Source organism: Carassius gibelio, chromosome B19 (genome assembly GCF_023724105.1).
Source record: "Carassius gibelio isolate Cgi1373 ecotype wild population from Czech Republic chromosome B19, carGib1.2-hapl.c, whole genome shotgun sequence".
Classification (NCBI taxonomy): Eukaryota; Metazoa; Chordata; class Actinopteri; order Cypriniformes; family Cyprinidae; genus Carassius; species Carassius gibelio.
Window position 1 is genome coordinate 34,565,396 of NC_068414.1, and position 23,837 is coordinate 34,589,232.

Sequence of the window (23,837 nt, forward strand, 5' to 3'; positions counted from 1 at the left end):
TTAAATAAAGAAAAAAAAATAAAGAAAAAACGAAATTTAAATAAAGAAAAAAATAAATAAAGAAAAAACGAAATTTAAATAAAGAAAAAACGAAATTTAAATAAAGAAAAACGAGATTAATTTAGATTCATAATAACCAGTAAAAATGCTAATACATTTTGTTTCTATTTTCCACAATGTCAAAGCAACAAAACACAAGCTCAGACATGCACTTCGGTCCATACTAACTCCGCTGTTCTGCGCATAGCCAGAGAACACTCCCGTTGCTGGAACACGCGTCGGTTCTATTTCTAGCATGCGTGCGTTTTCCGCGTGGCTCGAGCGCGACTGAGACGCGTGTCTCAGTGTGCACACTCCAACCTGTTAAATATGGGAGCCGAAATAAAAACGGAAACGACACGCAGCTGAGACGGTCACAGAGCCAGTGTGTCGCCGGCCTTATTCAAGGGGGAATGAGAACCGTTTGGCGGGGGATCCCAGGTGTGCAAAAAAAAAAAACAATATTCGAATGGCAAATTTTCAAATCGAATACCAACCCACCGAACGAATATTCGGGTCTGTTCCATATTTATTTATTTTTAAATCTAACGGGAAAAAAAACAAAACAAATGAGGCACACAGGTACAGCATTTCTAACATAGGCACTATGAATACGCACGTATCAGTCCATTCTTCATTAAAACTACGGTTCTATGAATCAACTTTTCGCTTAAGGCTCTTTGAGAGTGCCATTTTTAATTTAAATATATTCAGAAGGCCTTTCTTCTAGTGTTCTCCATAAACTACGATCTGCATGTGACAGTGATGGACAGCTTGACAGCATCAAAAATATGAAGCCTAAAATTTCGCTATCTTCCCCTGGTGGCTTGCTGCAGTACAGGTAATATGTAAAAAATAACATAAATTTGGAATTAGAATTAGTATATCAAATAATAACATATTAGGATACAATTCGAATTTTATTTTATATTACGAGTATCTGGCCCTTACAGTGTCTGCAGAGAAAAATTCTGGCCCTTTGACAAATATAGTTGATGACCCCTGGTCTTAGCACTGTGTCCTTTCATTCGCTTGTGCATTTGCTATCATTCGCAAAAGAAGGGCCAGCTCGGCTCTCAGACCGTGGTACTGGTGGTCGTGGCCGGAGTATCCAAGTCTGCTGATTGACGAGGCTGGGGTGGTCTAATCCATTTTCGTAAATCCATTTTTTTTTTTTTTTGATTTTTTAATTAGCTTCTAACAACTGTCTATAATATTGACGGACCAACTGTTCTTCAACATGAAATGGATTTTGCGCGCGCGCTGCAAATCAAATGTAACAAGTTTACTCGGTGAGACGGCGACCAATAAGCATTCACCAAGACGAAGCCTAGTAACGTGCCATGAACAACCAAAATGATGCATTTTCTCATTCTTTTTATTTAATTTAATTTAAGTTACAGTTTGAACATTTAATATTAAAATAATAACTAAAAGGCATATTATTATTTTTTGGCCAAGCCATGGCCTGTAGGAGGGGCATCAATTACCGCTAGGGGGGGCACGGCCCTCGAATGCCCCACCATAGCGCCGGCGCTGTCTACCCTAAATCAGTGAAAAAATGTTTGGCTCAGTTTACAGAAAAGTGTACGTCACACATCCTTTCATTATGATGCAACATAGTTTTCTCCTCAGATGAGTATTTAACATATTTATTATTGTGAGGATTAGTGTGTAAGTGCTACACACACACACCGGTCAGAGTTTGGGATCAGAATGATTTTTTATGTTGTTTTTTTTCTTAGTACCGGAGTTTACTCATCAATTTATTTGATCAAAAATACAGGAAAAAAAGTGAAATATTATTATGAAGAAAAACAACATTATTTTTATTTTAATATACATTAAAATCTATTTTATTTCTGATATTTTCATCATCATCCCTCCAGTCTTAAGTGTCACATGATCTTAAGAAATCAGAATAATATGATGATTTATTATCAGAGTTGTGCTGCTGAAACTGTGATACTTCTTTCAGGATTCTTGGATGAATGAAAAGTTAAAAAGAAGAGCATTAATTTAAAATAGAAGACTTTTCTAACAATATTCACTACAGTTCAATAGTTTGGGGTCAGTAAATTTTTATCCTTTTTTTATAAGAAATTGTATTCTTTGTTAGATTTTAGAATCTTTTATTCAGGATGTGTTAAATTGATAAGAAGTGATATCAAAGATTAATATTGTTAGAAGAGATTTATATTTTGAATAAACGCTGTTCTTTAAAAAAAATTCTACATCAAAGAATCCTTAAAAAAATCGCAGATTCCAAAATAACATTTGGTAGCACAACTATTAATTGTTCTAATAATGAATCATCATATTTTCATGATTTCTAAAGATCATGTGACACTGAAGACTGGAGGAATGATGCTGAAAATACAGCTGCACATCACAGAAATAAATTATATTTTAAAGCCTTGGTTGATTTCAGATCGGGACTTCAGAGCATGTTCGCGACTCTGTTGAATCAGATCTGCACTTTGGAGCCTTTTCGCGACTAGGTTGATTGAGATCGGCACTTCGGAGCATGTTCGCGACTCGGTTGATTCAGATCGGCACTTCGGAGCATGTTCGCGACTCGGTTGATTCAGATCGGCACTTCGGAGCCTGTTCGCGACTCGGTTGATTCCGATCGGCACTTCGGAGCCTGTTCGCAACTCGGTTGATTCAGATCGGCACTTCGGAGCATGTTCGCGACTCGGTTGATTTCAGATCGGGACTTTGGAGCATGTTTGAGATTTTTTTTTATTCAAATCTGGACATCGAAGCAGGAAGTGTTTGTCAAACAGGTGATAAATGAATATTTGGACTTGACTATAAATGTATTGAGTTTTTCTTGCGAGGGCAGCCTCTGGTTATTCCTGACATCTTGATTCCAAATTCTGATCATGCTCGTTACAAAATATATTTTTTAACAGTTTTTATTTTCCATACACAAGTTTAATTGCAATACCAAAGACTAAAGTACAATATATATAAAATTATAAATTTAAATAACAGGGTAATGGAGAAATAATTAGATGAATGAGTTTCAGAATCAGGTGATCAAAAAGTACTGAATAGGGTTAATTTCAATCAAAAAGTTTGATATTTTAGAAATAATAAAAGGTAATAGTTCCAAGGCGAAAGCCACTGCTGACCAAAAAGAACACAAAGGCCCATCTCATGTTTGCCAAAAACATTTTGATTATCCCAAATAATTTTGGGAAAATATTCTGTGGACTGATGAGACAAAAGTTGAACTTTTTGGAAGGTGTGGGTCCTGTTACATCTGGTGTAAAACTAACACAGTATTTCATAAAAAGAACATCATACCAACCAGTGTTGGGGGTAATGCATTACAAGTAATTCAAGTTGCATAATTATATTATGTAACTAGTAAAATAATCCATTACTTACTAATTTATAAGGAAATATCTATTTTTCAAATGACTTGCTTCTTGCGTCAGATCAAGGCTGCATCTCATTGCTAGTTTTACTTGATCTAAGGGCTACGTTCAACATCATAGATCATGACATACTCATAGATAGATTACATAACTATACAGGTATTCAAGGGCAGGCTTTAAGATGGTTTAGATCCTACCTGTCCAATCGCTACCACTTTGTTTATTTAAATGGGGAGTCATCTCATTTATCACCAGTAAAATATGGAGTGCCACAAGGATCAGTCCTAGGTCGTCTGCTATTTTCTATATACATGTTGCCCCTTGGTAATATTATTAGAAAATACTGGATTAGTTTCCACTGTTATGCTGATGATACTCAACTATGTATCTCAACAAGATCAGATGAAACCTCTAAATTATCTAAGCTAACAGAGTGTGTTAAAAATGTAAAAGATTGGATGACCAATAATTTTCTCCTATTAAATTCGGATAAGACAGAGATATTAATCATTGTACCAAAAAACAGTGCACAGAATCTTGTAGATTACAACTTGCAACTAGACAAATTTAAATTTAGTTCCTCTACATTTAAAAACCTGGGTGTTATGTTAGACAGCAACTTGTCGTTTGAAAACCATATTTCCCATGTTACAAAAACTGCATTCTTCCATCTTAGAAACATTGCCAAGCTACGAAACATGTTATCTGTTTCTGATGCAGAAAAGTTAGTTCATGCATTCATGACCTCTAGACTGGACTATTGTAATGCACTTCTAGGTGGTTGTCCTGCTTCGTCAATAAACAAGCTACAGGTAGTACAATATGCAGCAGCTAGAGTCCTTACCAGGTCAAGAAAATATGATCATATTACCCCAATTTTACAGTCTCTGCACTGGCTACCCATTAAGTTCCGTATCAGTTACAAATTATCATTACTTACCTATAAGGCCCTAAATGGTTTAGCTCCTGCGTACCTAACTAGCCTTCTACCACGCTACAACCCATCACGCACCCTAAGGTCACAAAATGCTGGACTTTTGGTAGTTCCTAGGATAGCAAAGTCCACTAAAGGAGGTAGAGCTTTCTCACATTTGGCTCCCAAACTCTGGAATAGCCTTCCTGATAATGTTAGGGGTTCAGACACACTCTCTGTGTTTAAATCTAGCTTTGGCGAAGCACTCAAATAATGCATCTCATAATTTTGGAATGCAGTTATATCTGATCAAATGCACATTATTATTCTTTAGCTTGGGTTAAACTGCTAATTTTACTTGGCTAGATTTATGTCTCTGTTAAACTTGGCCTACGTGTTGACTGGAGCTCTGCCTGGTGAAAATAATCTGAACAACAGAGTGAACATTCCCTCTCACAAGTGGATGGCTGTTTGCTGCTTCAACAGTTTAGGAAACTCAATGCTCTCCAAAGCTGACTGGGCCGAGAACAAAGGGGTTGAAGATGAAAAAACTCGTCCTAAGAGCCTGCAGGAGTTACAAACGTTCTTAAATGAGATATGGGGCAAACAAGTGAAAGTGTTTTACAATGACTGCATGTAAATTTAATATACGGCTGAGAACAGTCTTCTACAGTCAGCGCAGAATGAGAACACAATGCTTTACATCAGCATGTCATCTGTAAGATGAGACGCTTGTCTGAGTAATGTTCTTCTATCATCATCATATCCTGAGAAAAAAAGAAAATAAAAATTCTAGCTCTTCTCTTCTATCTCTTCTTTCATTAGTGTGTACCTTCTTTTTTCTTTAATAAAGCTTGCAACTGCAAATATTGGCACATGGGACACGTCTCACTGACTTATTGCAGGTTGTACTATAATGTCCAAAGATGAATTCTGAAATATCAGAAATTATATTTCTGATGTATTTTATGCCATGGTAATTTTTTTATGAATGTAGATTTCTTTGAGTTTTAGATGCAACAGTAAACTATTGCTATTTTGCGCTCTCCAGTGTTTATAAAATAAATAACATTTCATAGAACATGATTAATATTGTTCTGTTACTGTTCTTACACATGATTCATATCATACATTTATTTTGGAGGATATTTGTCAAATGGATGGATAGACATATGCTTTTTATTTCGGTATAAAAAGATCAGTCTTTGAAATGTGACGTTATCTTGACAGCTTTTGATGGAAAGTTGAACTACTTCAGCATTAAAAAAAATCAAACAAAAACATACAAACCTGTGCATTTTTAATTTGATGTGATTTGATGAGAGCAATAACAGCTATTTGTTTTTGTTTTTTTAAATTGCTGCATTTAAATTTCCATTCTTAATTTGTGATCAGACAGGTTTGTGCCATCATTTTATATATATATTTTTTTTATTCAAATGAGCAAGTTTAGATTTGGGTTAGGGTTAGGGATTTAAAATTGACCTATAAAATAGTAAAAGTGCAACTATACAAATATCTTGATGTAACAGACTGATTTTTTAACGTTTATCTTCAGCTGTAAAAAGGAAACTTTTTAGATTTTGTCAACACAATACATATTATACATTTAAACAATGAGACCAGTCAGTTTCTCAGTCACCAAATGCTTTGAGGTATTTTAAAAGATATTAAGAACATGCTAAGAAATGAATTGGCACCCAGTATTTCGATGCACAAGCAAGAAAAAGAGAGAAAATGTACTTCTAAGTAGACTAGAGTTCTTCTGATTGTCCGTAGTACTGCTCTACTGTAGGTAATGTTGCATGTCCTCCAGATTGGTCATAAAGTTTGTTCATTTTCATAAAACTAACAGAACATATTAAACAGAAGTCATATTATATTTCCATAAGGTAGTTTATGGGTGGAATTTGCATTGGCCTGGTCAGTTGCACACAGTGACTGAATTGAAGTGAATGAGTATCAAATGCAAATGTAGAAATTAATCTTGAACGTATAGTATCCTTCTGTGTCCAATACTCACCTCACAGTTTCACCACTGAAGTGAATAGCCTTGATATCATGACCAGGATAATAAAGAGGACAGATAACCTGTCTATAAAAACAGAGGGTTTCTTTCTGGATGTTGCACATCCTCTGTCATCGTGCTAAATTACCTTGACATTTCTACGATGAGTCCAGTTCAGCTGAAGATGCGTCTGATTTTCTTCTCTGTGCTGCTGGTGTTGGGCTTTCCTTTCACCATGACTGAAGTCGTAGATTCATTCAGTAAATGCAGCGGCTTTTTTTTTGAAGAAAAGCCTCCAGTAATTAAGGACATTCTGGTGGAATCAGTTTCCAAAGATAAAAACCGATACAAACTAATCTGTCACAAATATGCAACTCTCTACGACGCAACAAATAAGATTCCTGTTTTTTCAGCTTACAAATATACTGGGAAAGGAGCTTTCAGTAAACTAAACAGAAAATGGAAGACCGATAAGGAGGTGATGTTTCTTACAGTTTCTTTTTGTCTTATAACTGTGTTTGACAGAAGTGAAATTATTATAGTCCCCATGAAATCAAAATAGATGCATTTAGCTTTTAGTATGAATATGCCTTAGCGTTATCTATAACATTAAGAATGATAGATTATCATAATTGATCTGCAAATTATAGAAATTATAGCCTCCATTGGTTTCATTGGGTCTACAATTCACTTAAACGTACAATGCTTTTGGGAAACACAGCCCAGACTGGTTCATCATGCAACTTTCTCAGTCACCAAATGCTCTAGTAATGTTGCATTTAGTCTTTAATTTCAATTTCATTTCTGCCAATACTGATTTTCAAAATGTATTAAGTTTACTGGAGATTTTATTACTGGAGTTTTTTTTTCTTCAGATTTTCTGTGGGTACAGCTCATTCACTCAAACTGATGGTCACAGAAAATGATTATTTGTTGAGCAACCTTATGATTTGAAATGATTTGTTTTGGTCTTTTTGAAAGGCACTTCCTCAAACCGGAAATGCCTCCCAAAATTCAAAATGCAGTATGCTCACTAGGAAAAAGGTGGATGAATGAAAGGCTATTGATTATTTTAAAAAAGGCAATGAGCTGCTTGATATGTCCCTCCCTCACGTCCGGTTTCAGTTATTATTATTGAATAACACTGCACATTACAAGTATAGACTGTAAAATAGAGTTTCAATGCACTTCAGTGGGGCTTTATGTCTCAGAATGGGCTTTATTTAACTGGTTTTATGCACTAACAAATTTTCTGAGCGTTTTACTGACAATCTCTTTTTTTTCCAATGGTCTGTTTCATAGCTGGAAAAAGCATTTGGATCGCAGGAAGAATGTGCCTATCAGGCTTGTAAAGAAGACTACTTAAACCAAAATCAATGGTCTCGTGGTCACATACTTCCAATGTCCTATGCAGCTGATGTAGACACTGCCAAATCTACATGCAAACTGACCAATATTGTGCCGCAGAAGGAAAGCTTTAATTCCGGAAGCTGGAGTCGCATGGAGCAAACCGTTAAAACAGTAATGGATTCTAACTGCAGGGATGTAAAAGAGAGTAATAAGATCTTGGCCTATGTGCTGACAGGAGCTGTACCAAGCGAAACTGGAAAAATGAATAATAAAGTAAACATTCCCTCACACATGTGGACCGCGTTCTGCTGCTATAACAGTAAGACCAACAAATGGGAGTCCCAAGCTCACTGGGCTGAAAACATAGATGAGAGCAATAATAAAGGCAAAACTATCAGTAAGCAGAGTCTAACTGATGTACAGGATTTTCTAAAGAGCAAGTACAAAGAAACCACACCGTTTAACGGTAAATGTTTGGATCTGTTAAATGCAGATGTAAGTCAGCCTCTAGAAGCAGATAGTGATGATGACCAGCAAAATGATGAGGAGCGATCAGTTTTGGCATTCTTAAAGGCAATGGAAGCAAAAGATTGGGCAGCGTTTCGTTCTTTTTTAGGTATAGGAGACTGAATTTTTCTTTACTCTGGTTTAATGGTTAAATGAAATTGTAGTAATTAAAAGGCATGTGTAATTTATTGAAATCATGAAACGTACACAATTTAACCACAGTTTATTACAAGTTTAACAAAAAACTATATTTTTATGGCCCTATTTTTTTTTTTCTGTCAAATTCCATTTTATTTTGAACAGATTTTGTATTTTTCGTTTTAATTTTCTGGATTCCATTGTAATTGTTTTATCTAGTTTAAAATCATTTTAAAAGGATAATAAAAAGCAACTGTAATTCGTTAAAAGCTTTATTATTATTATTATTTTATTTATCTGTTTTTATTTTTGAAATACTGTGTTATTTACTTCTTCTTTTTTTTCGCTTCATGGAAATCATAGGGTCTTAGTTATGCATGTCTATTAAGTCATGCACTGTTAAGCTTGTCTAAATGTGAAGATGGCATGAAATAACAACAGTAACAGATATTTATGTTGTTAACACTGACAACTGTGTCTTTGACAGCTACTGTATGTAACAAAAAACAAACAAACAAACAAATAAATGCTTTCAATCATTCGAAATGATTCAAGCTTCTGAAATGTATCTGTTGAACTGAAGCTGATGTCACGCCACTTTGAGTTTCTCAAGATCACGCTAGGACGTTTAATATTAATGTAAAAACATATGCTTTACTAGTGCTCAGTAGAACAGAATAGTGCATAATGAAACAAATTACACTTGATTAACTGTGCAGCTAATCAGGTATCTGTATGCTATACTGGTACATGAACTAAAGAATACAGACATTCATTTTCATTGTAACAGCATTTATCATAACATAACTGTTTAACCATAGACCTTATAAAAACGGTTCTCATCTATTCGGATCAGTTTCGGCTGAACTGAACCAGGTCTCAAGCATCAATCTCATCAAACCTGAGACCAAAGAACATTTACAGGTCACGTTTTGCCCCAAAATGTAAATAAATCAATAATATGTTTGCATGTAAACACTTTCATTCCCATGTTTTTGCTAAACTCTAGATTGCTAAAATCTAAGAACCTCATTATTACATAACAAGCATCATTTATTTGTATTTCATTTAACATTATAATAATGATTAAATTATTTGTAATAATTTAAATTACATTATTTTTATACTTAATATACATAAATAAATAAAAATAATAATATTAAATATTACATTTGTATAATTTGTTCATTTAATATTTTCCGACATTAGATTAATTATATAAAAAAGGTTCTTAATCATTTTAAAAAAGCATGTCAATGCAAAAACAAAACAAAAATAACTTTTTTGCAAATATTGGCTCATGGATCTCGTCTCATGGACTTATTGCAAGTGTGTGCACAATTATACATAAGTGAGAAAAAGCTAATTATATAAAGCATGGAGAGTTGACAGAACTCTATAAACATAATCTGATTATAACAATATTAAACTAAACTCTTCCAGCTACAAATATTACAGCTCATTTTGACCTAATATTAATCAGTAATCAAGACTGAATATTTCAAACATTTTTAATAAACTGAGGATCAATTAAAATTAACTATAGAAAGCAAAAATATCAATTAAAAAGTGATTAAAATGGTCAAACTGGTAACCAAATACACAAATAGTCCTACACTCTTTTAAACGGGTTTAAAATTTAAGAAAAAACCTTCATATTGAATTAAAGCAGGTTAACTTAAAAATATGTGAATGTTGAGGGTTATTTTTGATAGTAAATAAAATAAATAAATAAATAAAGGCTAATGAGAGGCGTTACTTTTATGCTTTGACAGATAAGAGAGATGCCCAATTGCCTGAAAAACAAAAAACATTTTACTTTAAACCACAACGGGTGTTGTGCTGAATTCTGACCCCGCCAGATTATTACCCCCCAGTAGTGGTAGGTTTAGGTTATTTGTGGGGGGAGGGGTTAGGATTAGGCAATCAGGAGGGGGGTAATAATTCAGCATAATATTTGTTCTTTAAGTCCGTCATAAATTTTACAAAAACTTTAAAATCACCTGCGGATTTCAAAGTTCCAGTCTCTGATAAATGTCTTTTTTATTTTAAAGCCACAGATTTTTTTTTTTTTTTTTTTTATCATATTATTATTATTGTTTTGTTTGATGATGTAGCTGCACTCGATGGTATCTAATAAATATCATGTTTCAACGTTAGGCTTTCTCCATTTGTTTTAAAATAAAAACAACTATTAACTCACCCTCTTCTGATAATCTTATGATCGACATACAGGAAAAAAGAAAAGTTATTTAATAAAAAAAATAAAATAAAAATTACTATCTTATGACCAATGATGAATTTTTAAATATCAGAATATATATTTCTGATGTACTTTATGAAATGTTCATTTTTTTTTTTTTTTTTGTATGAAAGTAGATTTAAAAAAAAGTATATGACGATCCCTAGTGTTTAGCACAGAAATAACATTTCAGAAGTTGTGGCTGTGATGGAATAAAAACACGATTAAAATGGTTCTTTTACTTTTCTTATACATTATTAATATTGTCCATTAATTTTGGAGGATATTTGTCAGATTGATGGATGGACATGCTTTTAATTTCAGTATTCAAAGATCAGTCTTTGAACTGTGATGTTATCTTGACAGATTTTGATGGAAAGTTGGAAACTACTTCAGCTTTATTTTATTTTTTTAACTGAACTGATCAAAGAGTAGTGCTTTCTGCTTCAAAAGGAGCAAGAAATATCATCAGACACCTGGTGTTATCTGCTTCAGTTCTGACTTAATCAGAAAAACAAATTTATATCTGTCCAACAAAATTCATCCATTCGTTGATAGACAGTAAATGACAGCACTCTGAATAGGGCAGTGAGTTGGAGTTCATTTTATTAGTGTTATACTGAGTAAAGCTGCTCAAAATGAATGTTTTAGAAGCATAATGCAAACAATCTACTCCTTTCAGTCTATTAAAACGACCCTGACATTCAACTCGACTTACTTTGTTAAAGAAAATATCATTGACAGTACATTTAGGCACACCGCTGACAGATACTATACACCAATATGCACAGTTCATGTTCATAGATTCATACGCACGGGGATTCAGCAAACAAAATCAAATCAGAAACATCTGTATGGACCATTTGGTGGATCTAAAGGGGATGTTGCTCCTGTGTGACTCGACCAATCACAGCAGAGTTTAGCTTCTCAGTGCCAGCCAATCACAGTGGAGAAAGACCACGAACAGGCAAATCACACGAGTAAAACTGCTGCTCAATCACAGCAAACAGACGCAACTCAAAGAATCTTCAAAACCCTTTCAAGTGCTATTTTTATTTATTTTTATTAAACGTTCTCATCTATTCGGATCAGTTTCGGCTGATATGAACCAGGTCTCAAGAATCAATCTCATTAAACCTCAGACCAAAGAACATTAACAGGTCATATTTTGCTCCAAAATTAAAATAAATGATACGTTTGCATAGACAATGAAATGAAAACACTTTCTTTCCCATGATTTTTCTACCCGATTCTCGTTACTAAAATTAAAGAACCTCATTATTACATAACAAACATCATTTTTTTGTATTTCAGTTTACATCATAATTATTTAATTATTTGTAATAATTTAAATAACATAATTTCTTATGCATAATATACATAAAAATATAATCATAAAATACATTATTTATTATTGTTCATTTCTAAAATGATTTTTTTGATTTATTTTTAATATATAAATGTATTTAAATTGTAATATATATTTAAGATTTTTTTTTATATTACAGTATTCATTAAAAATGTTCCTAATCACTTAAAAAAAAAAGCATGTCACAATGCAAAACAAAACAAAATCAACTTTGGAGTGAAATATGACCCGTGCATGTTCTTGTAAAGTGTGGAGAGTGGAGAGTGTTTAACAGTGTTTAAGATCTATGTGGCCAAACGCCAGATGACCTCTGACCTCGGCAGCATCTTTCGTGTCTTTGCATGTTTTGATCATCCGTTCACCTATAATGTGCTTTCACTCGTTTCCTAAAAGCAGAACGCACCCAAACCCATCCATCCAAGAAAACGGCAGGAGTTACGAAACATTAAAAACAACAACAACGACAACAAACATCCCCAACACGAGCATTAAAAAGCCAGACTTATAAAACAAGTCCTTTAAAATAAGCCACGGAATGTTTCGGTGGTTTTGGATTGGCTTCTGAAATTCCTCTCTCGAATATACTTGAAAACTATCCCATGTACGATTATCATATAACATGCATTAAAGAAACATATTGCACAAAAACAAATGAGATTTTTGTCTAACTGAAAATGGGATTGGGACAGTCGATGTCTCCTTAGAGTGTGTGCGTACGAGGACACGTCCGTGTGAAAGCTACGTCTCTTAGTCTTGTGTTTAAGGCTGAATCTATACCTCTCGCTGAAACAGTCTTCGGCATCAGACAGTCACAGTTTAGTGCTACACTTGCTATTCTAAAATAAAGTACTTAAAAAAAAAAAGAAAAAGAACACAAACCCTCCACTGGATTGAGTTATAAAAACAGGACGCACACAAACATTGACACGCACATTCGTTATAGCTCATCTCCGTATGTGACGAGCTGCACGTAGCCGTCCGAGACGGTCATGCAAACACACGCTTGAATTCCCCCATCTCTGTCCGCTTTGATATGTTTGAGGGCTTTAGATAATAATCAATAAAAGGAATAGTTCAACCAAAAATGCACTCATCCTCAGGCCGTCTATGAGTTTGTTTCTTCATCAGGTTTGGAGAAATGTAGCATTGCACCAGTGTCTCATCAATGGATGCTCTGCAGTGAATGGGTGCCGTCAGATTGAGAGTCCAAACAGCTGATAAAAACATCACAATAATCCACAAGTAATCCAGTCCATCAGTTAATGTCTTAAGAAGAGAAAAGCTGCATGTTAACAAATCTATCATCAAGGCGTTTTTAACTTCAAACCATTGCTTCTGACTAAAACACTAATACTTTTCAGTGGAGGAAGCGTTATTATGGATTATGGACTAATATTTCAAGTTAAAAACTCAAGAAAAAACTAGGATGGACTGGAGTGCTGTGCATTATTGTGATGTTTTTAATCAGCTGTTTGGACTCTCATTCTGACGGCACCCATTCGGATCCATTGCTGAGCAAGTGATGCCTTAAGCCTTAAGAAGAAACCATCTCATCTCGGATGACCTGAGAGTGAACACATCTTCAGCAAATGTTAATTTTTGCATTAACTATTCCTTAGATTAGCTTAAGTATTACAATTAAGCAAAAGGCAGAGGGGCGTGGTCTGTTTTAAACTCCACCCACTTCATGCAACCGACCGGTTGGCAGGATAACGTTACGCCTATTTCAGTTTCAGTGCCACAGAACGATGATCAAACATCTCTGCCGACGCTCCTCATATGGTTCTGCTTGTAATGAGTGTTAAGGTGCATAGGTTGCTTCGGTCCGATTTCCCTCACCATACAATATTGACGATGAGGCGACCGATGCCAAATACAAAACAAACCCAAAATATACCAAACAAATCGTATATATATATATCTACACAGTGTCATTCAGAACATCAGATCAGAAATGCGCGTCAGACAGAAAGAGCGATGTCTCGGGGCGCTGCAGTCTTTCGTAGTGGTTCACGATGATGAGATGAATCCTCTCTGCTACGGCCGTGTCAACACAGTGCTTGAATCCAGGACGGCCACGAGGCACTAAGAGGGAGGAGCGTGTTCCAGCGTTTCCCGCCGGGATGATGTCACCGTCGGGGCGACTCGGTCGTGGCGGGCGGTCGCTGGCTCCTCCCCCTCTGCGTCGGCGGGAGAAGCGTCCGTCTGTCACCTCTTGTGCAAGCTGCGTAATTTCTGTGAATATCTGAGCACGCGTGGCGAGCGCGAGTGGAGCTTCACGAACAGCTCGGGGAACCTGTACTGAGGAAACAAGGTCTCCAGGAAGCCCTCCAGAAAGACGCAGGCCAGCCGGCGGTTCAGCGGCTGGTGCTGGAACATGTCAAAGATGCGCAGGATGCCCTTGCGTGTGGTTTCTGCCCCGATGATGTGCTTCAACTCATCTGATGGGAGGAGAACAGTCCATGTCATATTGATTTGAATAGCGCTCTTCACAATAGAGTCAAAGCAGCTTCACAGAAAACCAGGAGGTTAATATTTAAAATTAAGTACATTAAGAAAATCTGAAATATTTCCTTGGCCATTAGCTGTAATAAATTACATATAAATGTTTTTATTTTATTTTATTTAAACTAGAAATACTTTTTTATGGTTTTAGTTTTAGAAAACAAAAACTGTGGTACTGATGTACCATGTATCATTTACTTTTTTATATATATATATATATATATATATATATATATATATATATATATATATATATATATATATATAAATTGTTACCTTTATTCTACAAGGGCACATTAAATTGATCAAAAGTGACAGCGAAGACATCTGAAATATTACATAGGACAATACTTTCTATTTATCAAAGAATCCATTAAAAAATTGTTTTCAACATTGATAATAATCAAAGATAATTGATAATAAAAATCAGCATATCAAAATGTATTTCTGAAGGATCATGTGACACTGAAGACTCTTAAAATTCAGCTTTGATCACAAATAAATTACATTTTAAAATATATTCACATAGAAAACTGCTACTTTAAAATGTAATAATATTTCACAATTTTACTGTATTTTTATTAAATTTATATGCAGGTTTGGGGAGCATAGGAGATTTTTTAAAAGCAATTTAAAATGTTATTGACATTTTGACTTATTTGATAATACGTAAATGTCTGTATCTTCAAGATTCATGCTGTAGTGTGTGTGTGTGTGTGTGTGTGTGTGTACCTGGCATGATGCCTAGGAGTGTGGTCTTAGCGGCGACTCGTGTCCTCATGCGTAAGCTTTTGTCTCTGCGGGGCGGCGTCTCGGCGAGGATCCCGTTTGGCCAGTAAGAGTCTCTGCAAGGGTCAAAAAACCAAGTCAGAAGACAAACCAGAATCAGAACATGTCAAAACAAGACACAGTGAGCTTGAAATCATCACCTGAACCTCTTCACATAATCAGACACTTGCTCAGGAGAGGTCATGTAGTCGACGTGATCCACTATTTTCCTGCAATGAATCAAAAACATGTTCAGCTCTGAACAGACAGCAGAAATGCAAGCTGGTGTGTCTGTCGCACCTGTTAATGGTGTCTCCATACGTGGCTTTGATCAGCTGCTGCAGGAGGTTCTTGATGTTTCTGCGCAGCCACTGATTTCTCTCCTTCAGATCGAACACCTCATCCATCAGCAGCAACATCACCCTCAGTGGGATATTATCATCCACCTGTCCATCAACACAACGCTGTTAAACTCACAGCTCATGCAATTATCACTCAGACGCACTGAGAAAACAGCAACTTAATTAGATAAATGATTTCAAGCTAATTATTTGTTATAATATAATTATTATTAAATTATACAAACCAAAATTGAATAAACAAATACATTACTAGGGCAAAATACTACTGAACTGTAAAAGATATTAAAAAAAAAATCTGTATTTCATAATAATGGTGAAAATAATAAATATTATTATTTTGTTAAAATTATTAAATTTAAAAAAAAAAGTTTTCTATGGTAATAACACTACTGCAATAAATATTGAATAAATGTCATAATTGTATTAAAGTATAAACATTTAAAATAACAATGAATTACATATCTATGGTAAAACTATTGTGCTGTGAAAAAAAAAATCTGTATTTATTTAATAATAATGATAACAATTATGTTGAAAATATTAAATGTAATTTAATAAATTATAAAATGAAAAATAAAACAATTATAGTAATAACAATATTAACAAAAACTATAAAAAATATTAATAAAAATCAATAAAGAAATAATTACTATGGTTATAATACTATTGTACTGTAAAATATTATTTTATTAAATTCTAAACAAAAAAGAAATGCATTGGTGTTTTATAATATGTACTGTAAAATAAACAACAACAACAATAATTTGCAGAGTATAAGAAAAATTAAGACAATAATACTTATGCATTATAAACATTATACCATAAAGCTTTTACTAAAATTGCTTATTACAAGTATTCAAATTAAAAGCACCAGCCACTGTGTTCGAGTGATTTGGCCAAGTTTGATTTGATTTGATGTCGACTCACATTGTCGTCCAGCTGGGCCGAGACGCGGCAGTGTTCGGGATCGATGTCAGACTTTGCGATTAAAGGAGGAACCTGTAGATCAGACACATCTGGAGTCAACCACATGCATTCATAAAAGAACAGCATTTGAGTGTAAATATTACATGTCTGCGCATGCATGTGAAACGACTGACAGACGACACAGACTAAGCTTCCCAGTTACAACACTAACAGGTCTCTGGTCTTTTGCGCCTTTCTCGCAGTGCTCGGAGATCCTCCAGACGTGCTCTACCTTAAATATGGACTGTTTAATATCCTGGCCAAGTTTCTCGGACATGCGGCCCATGTCCGCCGAGACTTTGGACACTCCCTCGGCCAGGCTGTCCGGCAGTGACTTCACGGCATTGGACACGTTCCTCATGGAGCTCCGGAGAGGATTCACAAACGTGTCCATCTGTCCGAGTCCAGAGAACAGGACAAGTTTACAAAAAAAACGGTGAATCCAAGCAGACCTCTCTGGAGTAATACATGGAGGTGCGTTCACGCTCACAGCCTACTGAACTGCAGCACTCAGATCGTGTCTTTACTGTTGCTATTTAATGTTAAACCTACTCTACTTTTTTCGTTTTCTATTCCTCAGGGTGTCCTGAAGTGCCAGCTCTTATTGAATATGCATAACTCTCACTTATTTATCGTTTTCCCCACTGCAAATCACTCTTTGTGTGAACATCTATCCATCCGTCTACCAAAAGGGTGTCAAAGAAATGCATTTTACTAGAGTTTCATATAATCTTATCAGTGATTATGTGTTTCAGTGCATAGATTTAATGATTAAATTGCATTACTGTTAAAAAAAATAAAAATAAAAAGTTTAGAGAAGTCTCCAAGTTTTATTTTACAAGAACGTTTGAGGGTCAATATAATTATTTTTAAAGAAATCAATACTTTGATTTAGCAAAGATGCATTAAACCTATTAAAAGCGACAGTACAAGACATTTAAAATGTTACAAAAGATTCCATTTCTAATAAAAGCGGTTCTATTGAAGTTTCTATTCATCAAAGGATCCAGAAAAAATGTATCAGTTTCCAAAACTGTGTTCAACATTGATAATAAGCAGAAATGTTTCTTGAGCAGCGAATCAGCATATTAAAATGATTTCTGAAGGATCGTGTGACTCAGCTTTGATCACAGAAATAAATGACAGCTATTTTCCTGTATTTCTGATCAAATAAATGCAGTCTTGGTGAGCTTCTTTTAAACAATTAGAAATGATTCTTTATTTTTTATGCTGGAGCGTATAAATAAAATGGTTAAATGTCATGTTTTATACCTAGAAATAATGTTATATGCTAAATCTCCCAGCCTGCTGGATATGAAACACCTTCTCTGATCATTTCCTGTATTTGTGGTACTTCTCACCTTGCGTGCGAAGTCTCCTTTGCCCTTGCTGTAGGCTTTGTTCTCCAGGAAGTCATAGATGTAGGGGATCAGCATGGGACAGGCCTTCACCATCTCAGGGTTCAGCAGCAGCTGGAAGATAAACTCCGCTCTCAGCACACCTGAGCTAGCAGAACCCTAAATAAACACCCGTCCCGATCTGACCCACCTGCAAATAAGCGTTCAGGTCCTTCTTCCTCTTCTCCAGAAACTCCCGGTCCATGTTGTTAAAGGTCTTTTTTCCAGGAAGCTTGAGAATCGGAGCAAGGCTCTCAAACTAAAGACGAGACACATGGGTTAGAAAACATGACATCTATCAAACCCAGTTAGATCAGACGGAGTTCAGCCAAAATATTCCCACAGAATTCAAACGCAGTCAACAAGTTCAACAAGTCCTTTTGCATGTTCGCTTAAAAATTGTAACTAATTTGGCTAATAATTAGTGATGATTTCAACTACCAATATTGCTGAACACACAGAAATTAAATAATAATAATGATGATAATATTAATAATAACAATGAAAATACCTATTTTGCTTATAGAAAATGAAATTTCTCATAACTATAATTTTAAAAAAGCATTTATCACACACACACACTCAGACACACACAGACAGACACACAGACAGACACACAGACAGACACACACGCACACAGACAGACAGACACGCACACAGACAGACACACACACACACACACACACACACACAGACAGACACACACACACAGACAGACACGCACACAGACAGACAGACACAGACAGACGCACACACACACAGATGCACACACACAGACAGACACATACACACACAGACAGACAGACAGACAGACAGACACACACACACACACACAAACACACACACACACACACACACACACAGACAGACAGACAGACAGACAGACAGACACACACACACAAACAGACACAGACACACACACACACACACACGTTTGTTTTTGTGAAAAGTGTGTTCATCCCATAGGTGTAATGGTTTTTATACTGTACAAACTGTATATTTTATGTCCCTACACCAACCCTACCCCTAACCCTAACCCTCACAGGAAACTTTGTGCATTTTTACTTTCTCAAAAAAACTAATTCTGTATGATTTATAAGCGTTTTGAAAAATGGGGACATGGGTTATGTCCTCATAAGTCACCCTCTCCTTGTGATAACTGTGTCATACCCATGACATTATACAGAGTTGTGTCCTGATATGTCACAAAAACAAGCCACCCCCCCCCCCACACACACACAGACGCACACACAGACGCACACACAGACACATACACACACACAGACAGACAGACAGACAGACAGACAGACACACACACAGACAGACAGACAGACAGACAGACAGACACACACACACACACACACACACACACACACACAGACAGACACACACACACACAGACAGACAGACAGACACGCGCACACACACACACACACACACACACACACACACACACACACACACACACACACACACACAGACAGACAGACAGACAGACAGACACACACACAGACACAGACAGACAGGCACACAGACAGACACACACATAAACAGACACACACACACACACAGTATATTTATATAGAAACACACTTTTTTATACATTTTTACATTTATAAAATGAGAGGTGGGGTAAAATTATGACATTATTTGTAACAATGTAAGCAAATTTCCCCCAAAATCTAATTCAGGGATTAATACGAATTTCTGCATCAGTGTAGTTTATTATACTGCTTTTAAGATATGCAGATTTTAATTACAATTTCCTCTGTATTAAATAAAAATTGGAAAAAAATTATAATAGTAAATGAGGAAATAAAATCTACAAAAATTTTTTTTGTAATTAATTTAAAGAGAGTACAACAAACTACCTAGAAGTATACATTTTCAACAATTTTGACATAAAATTTTGAAATAAAAATAAAACACACAACAAAAATATATATATGTTATATTTTATTTTTTCCTGAATTTAATCTGATCTGACCAAGTTGTACTGCCTTTAAGATATGCAGATTTTATTTTATATATATTTTTTTACTATTATTTAGAGTACAGTATAAAATCTGCAGAACTTAATGCAGTACAACACACTGATCTGACAGCTGAGGTGTGATGTTCATTAAAGGGTTAACTGGTGTCACCTGCTCTGTGATGCGCATGTGGAAGTCGTGGAAATCGCTGTAGCGGCGGTACGTCTTCCAGATGTCCTCGCTGCCGTCCGAGTTCTTGCGTATGACGGTGAGGGTGTAGAGAGCGTACGTCTTCCCGTGATCGTTACACACGCCTGCCACAGGAAGTAGGTTTAGAAAAGCATCAGCTACAGCACAGCGGGAGAGAGAGAGAGAGGCAGGAGCGATGGAGACGATGGCAGGGAGAAAGAGAAGGAGAACCACAAGAAAGACACACAGCAGACAGAGAACAAAAGGACAAACGACAGAGGGACAGAGGGAAAAAAAGATGAACGTAAGAAAATGAAATAATAGAGTCACAACAAGAACAAACACAAAGTGGCAGGAAGAGATGCTCCTTCAAATAAATGAAGCTTGAAAATGAGAAGAAGTGATGTCTAGAGAAGAGAGGAAAGTTCACCGGCGCACACTGAACAGATCATTACATCACACACAGACTATTACCATTTACACGAGTCATTACTAACACTCAATTAAACAGATTCAGTATTCAGTAATATATATATATATATATATATATATATATATATATATATATATATATATTTTTTTTTTTTTTTTTTTTTTTTTTCAAATAAACATTTAAAAGAAACTTAATGAATAAAATAGAACTTAGGCACTTTTTTTTAGAGAGGTCATATTTCACCTCAAAATCAAAAAAGGAAAAATGTATTACATAAAGAAAATTAAGCTAATTTTAGGACAGTTGTGATGGTTTGCGACATTATCTTCATCACTCTACATAACTAAAAAAATAATAATAATAATTATGCCATTTAAAAATATATTTAAAAACATTAAAAAACATGTATTTATATATTTATAAACATAGTATATAATATATATTTTTCGCTTTATACAGTAATTAAAAAATTGCATAAATTAAAGTACAACAAATACTAAATTATATACAAATATTTTGCATAATGTATAATTTCACACATACTTAATTCATAACTTATTGCAAAAAAACAATGAGAAGTGGGAGGAGCCTAAAATTGGCTTCACCAACAGATCAAGTGAGTATAGGTTTTTTAATGAATCTCTGCAAACTACCTTTCATAATAATGCGCTAATTAGCAAGTTAGCAAATTTGAAGTCTCATGAGAATGGCTCATCACTCCACGGAGGAGAGGGGCGGGGTCAGCAGGGCTCATTAGCATTTAAAGGGACATGCACTAAAACAGCACACAGCGAACAGAGCTGTTTCAGACAGGGTAAAATAGGTGTTGTTTTACACTACCACTGAGAAATTTTAACCAAAGTATGTTATGGACTTTTCATTAAGACCCTTAATAATCTCAAAATATCAACTTTTGGAAAATTGGCATTCAATGAACCCTTTAATTATCTTGGAGCATAACACAATGTGAATTTTTTCTTCTTTTGAAATAAGGTGAAATGTTTTTTTTTAATATTGTTACACAATGTTGTAACCAGGTATAATGCAATAACCACATTTCTACCACGTTGAACTAAGCTATTGTCTAGTTATTATAAGCAATAAACAACAAAAAGGACAGATTAAGGACAGAAAACACTGTAAACCTGTACAGTATTTATCTGCTGAAAGGGTTAACAGCAGGTAAAGCTCTCACCCGTATCAGAGATAAAGGCATGAAGCTGAGCAGACTCATCCACGCTCCCGCTGCTGAGATCATCTAATGACTACAAAACACAATCATTTGAAACAATCATACACACGCCCGATGTATGTAAATATTACACATGAACGGCTTTATTTGACATACTAAATTAATGCTTCCTGTTGGGGACCCGTTGAACGACTCTGGAGAAACAGAGACATATGAATGAATTTGAGGAGATGATGTGTAAACGCACTCATCTGTGTGTGTTTGTGTGTGTGTGTGTGTGTGTGTTTGTGTGTGTGTGGGTCACCTCCGTCCCCGTGGTCTGACCCCATGTAACTGGGCTCTTTCAGCATGTCCAGCTCGGCCAGCATCCGCACGTACAGCGGGTGCTGCTTAAACGACGGGTAAAACCTCTCGTCCCGCAGCATCATATCATACACCTGAGGAACACAGAACACAGCTAATACAGTGGGCTTTTTAATGGTTGATAAATGGCATGATAAAACATCAAAAATCTCAAATTAGACTTGTATACACTAGTGTTGAAAAGTTTTAGATCGGTGAGATCTTTGTTAAGTCTTGTTTGCTCATCAAGTCTGCATTCAACAATATTTTACTATTTCAAATAACTGTTTTCTATGTGAATATGTTAAATGTAATTTATTTCTGTGATGCTCCGCTGTATTTTCAGCATCATTCCTCCAGTTCAGTCTCACATGATCTTCAGAAATCAGAATATTTTGATGATTTACTGCTCAAGAAACATTTCTGATCAATGTTGAAGTGACTTATTTTTATATTTTAATATTTTAATATTTTTACTGGCCATTATAAACTGTATGTACATTTTTCATCATCATCAAAAAAACAACAACATGTAGAACAAAATGGGGAAAACACTGCAATTTTGATTTTGTATTGATATTTGTATTTGTATATGTTTACTATATTACTATTTAATCAAACAAAAATAAAAATAAATAAAATAAAAGAATAATACAAAATCTGAGAATCATCACAATAATAATACTGAGCTTTAAAGTATTTTACAATAATTCAACAATAAAAAATAACAATAATAATAATTATAATAACAAAATTATAATAATAATAATTGTTGTTACAATTATTATTTTACATAGCAACAGTAAAATTACAACACTAATATTTATGGTTGTATTTTCTTTGCTTTATTATACTACTGAACTCCAAAGAAATTCATAATACAAAATTTAATAATAATAATAAAAGTTATTATTAATATTGTTATTCTTATAATTAGTTTAATTTTATATAACAAATGACAATACTCATTAGAGATTATATTTTCCCGGAAAACCACAGGGAAACTTCTGTTTTGAAATGCTTCACTTTTAACTGACAACAGATTTATAAACACTTCTCATTACAAACTTGGAAAGATGTTTGTCGCATTATACTTTTTCAAATGCGCATTATGAGCGATATACATATACTAATCAAAGATTATGTTTTCATATATTTACAGAAGGAAAGTTACAAAATATCTTCAAGGAACATGATCTTAATGATTTGTGGCACTAAATAAAAATCTATAATTTTGACACATGAAATGTATTTTGGGCTATTGCAACAAATATACCCCAGCGATTTAAGACTGCTTTTGTGCATATGAGTCACATATGCTCAAAGAAACATCTGTCATTACCTTCTTCTGGATTTCATCAAATATCTCGGGTGTGGGATCCTCTTTGTTGAGTTTCTGAGCCAGTCTGGTTACAGACGCTTCGTCCACCTCCACCCTCGGAGAGGCCTGAGAGGAAATAACCAGTCAAGCATCACTTCATGATGCCTCGACTCAATCTTAGTGGTTAATCTCAATCCTCTCACCTTGTCGGACAGGTACTGGTCGTAGACGCCGAGCGCGGCGGCTCTCAGCAGGCCTTTGGTGGTCTGACTGCTCTGCTTCTTCCCGTCTCTCTGGCTGCTCTGTAAGACCTCCAGCTGCTGCTGGGCCGTGACCCGATAGCCCTCCACCGTCAGCCAGAAGAACAGGATCGCCTGACCGCCCATGGGCTGCATGTAGTCTACAGACAGAGAGATTAAACACACTGAGGAATG

General features: G+C 35.2%; 2 protein-coding genes across 6 annotated transcripts in view; one reads left to right on the forward strand and one right to left on the reverse strand.

Annotated features, from left to right (window-relative positions):
* Window positions 1-6,493: 6,493 nt before the first annotated feature.
* Window positions 6,494-8,329, forward strand: LOC127978884 (nuclease-like). Its single transcript, XM_052583839.1, has 2 exons — window positions 6,494-6,842; window positions 7,694-8,329. The coding sequence occupies exons 1-2, from the start codon at window positions 6,513-6,515 to the stop codon at window positions 8,327-8,329; spliced, it is 966 nt and encodes a 321-aa protein (XP_052439799.1). The 5' UTR covers window positions 6,494-6,512.
* A 2,838-nt stretch (window positions 8,330-11,167) lies between these two features.
* snx13 (sorting nexin 13) overlaps window positions 11,168-23,837 on the reverse strand; it is a 28,560-nt gene continuing 15,890 nt past the window's right edge. For 2 of the 5 annotated variants that reach the window (XM_052583759.1, XM_052583761.1), the window contains exons 13-26: window positions 23,607-23,803; window positions 23,425-23,529; window positions 22,045-22,177; window positions 21,897-21,934; window positions 21,744-21,813; window positions 20,098-20,273; window positions 18,105-18,212; window positions 17,918-18,028; window positions 16,789-16,950; window positions 16,518-16,589; window positions 15,529-15,674; window positions 15,390-15,458; window positions 15,193-15,305; window positions 11,168-14,396 (exon numbers count right to left, since the gene is read on the reverse strand). In XM_052583759.1, the coding sequence (XP_052439719.1) occupies window positions 14,164-14,396; window positions 15,193-15,305; window positions 15,390-15,458; window positions 15,529-15,674; window positions 16,518-16,589; window positions 16,789-16,950; window positions 17,918-18,028; window positions 18,105-18,212; window positions 20,098-20,273; window positions 21,744-21,813; window positions 21,897-21,934; window positions 22,045-22,177; window positions 23,425-23,529; window positions 23,607-23,803 (1,733 nt within the window). In that variant the 3' untranslated portion in view covers window positions 11,168-14,163. The remainder of the gene's footprint in view (window positions 14,397-15,192; window positions 15,306-15,389; window positions 15,459-15,528; window positions 15,675-16,517; window positions 16,590-16,788; window positions 16,951-17,917; window positions 18,029-18,104; window positions 18,213-20,097; window positions 20,274-21,743; window positions 21,814-21,896; window positions 21,935-22,044; window positions 22,178-23,424; window positions 23,530-23,606; window positions 23,804-23,837) is intronic. The other 3 variants (XM_052583760.1, XM_052583762.1, XM_052583764.1) reach the window with 2 other exon arrangements.

Bases quoted from the DNA above. Each gene is read 5' to 3' on its own strand.
- LOC127978884 (XM_052583839.1), top strand. From the start codon at position 6,513: ATGAGTCCAGTTCAGCTGAAGATGCGTCTGATTTTCTTCTCTGTGCTG. The intron at 6,843-7,693 runs GTTTCTTTTTGT...TGTGCCTATCAG, and splicing joins AGGAGGTGATGTTTCTTACA to GCTTGTAAAGAAGACTACTT.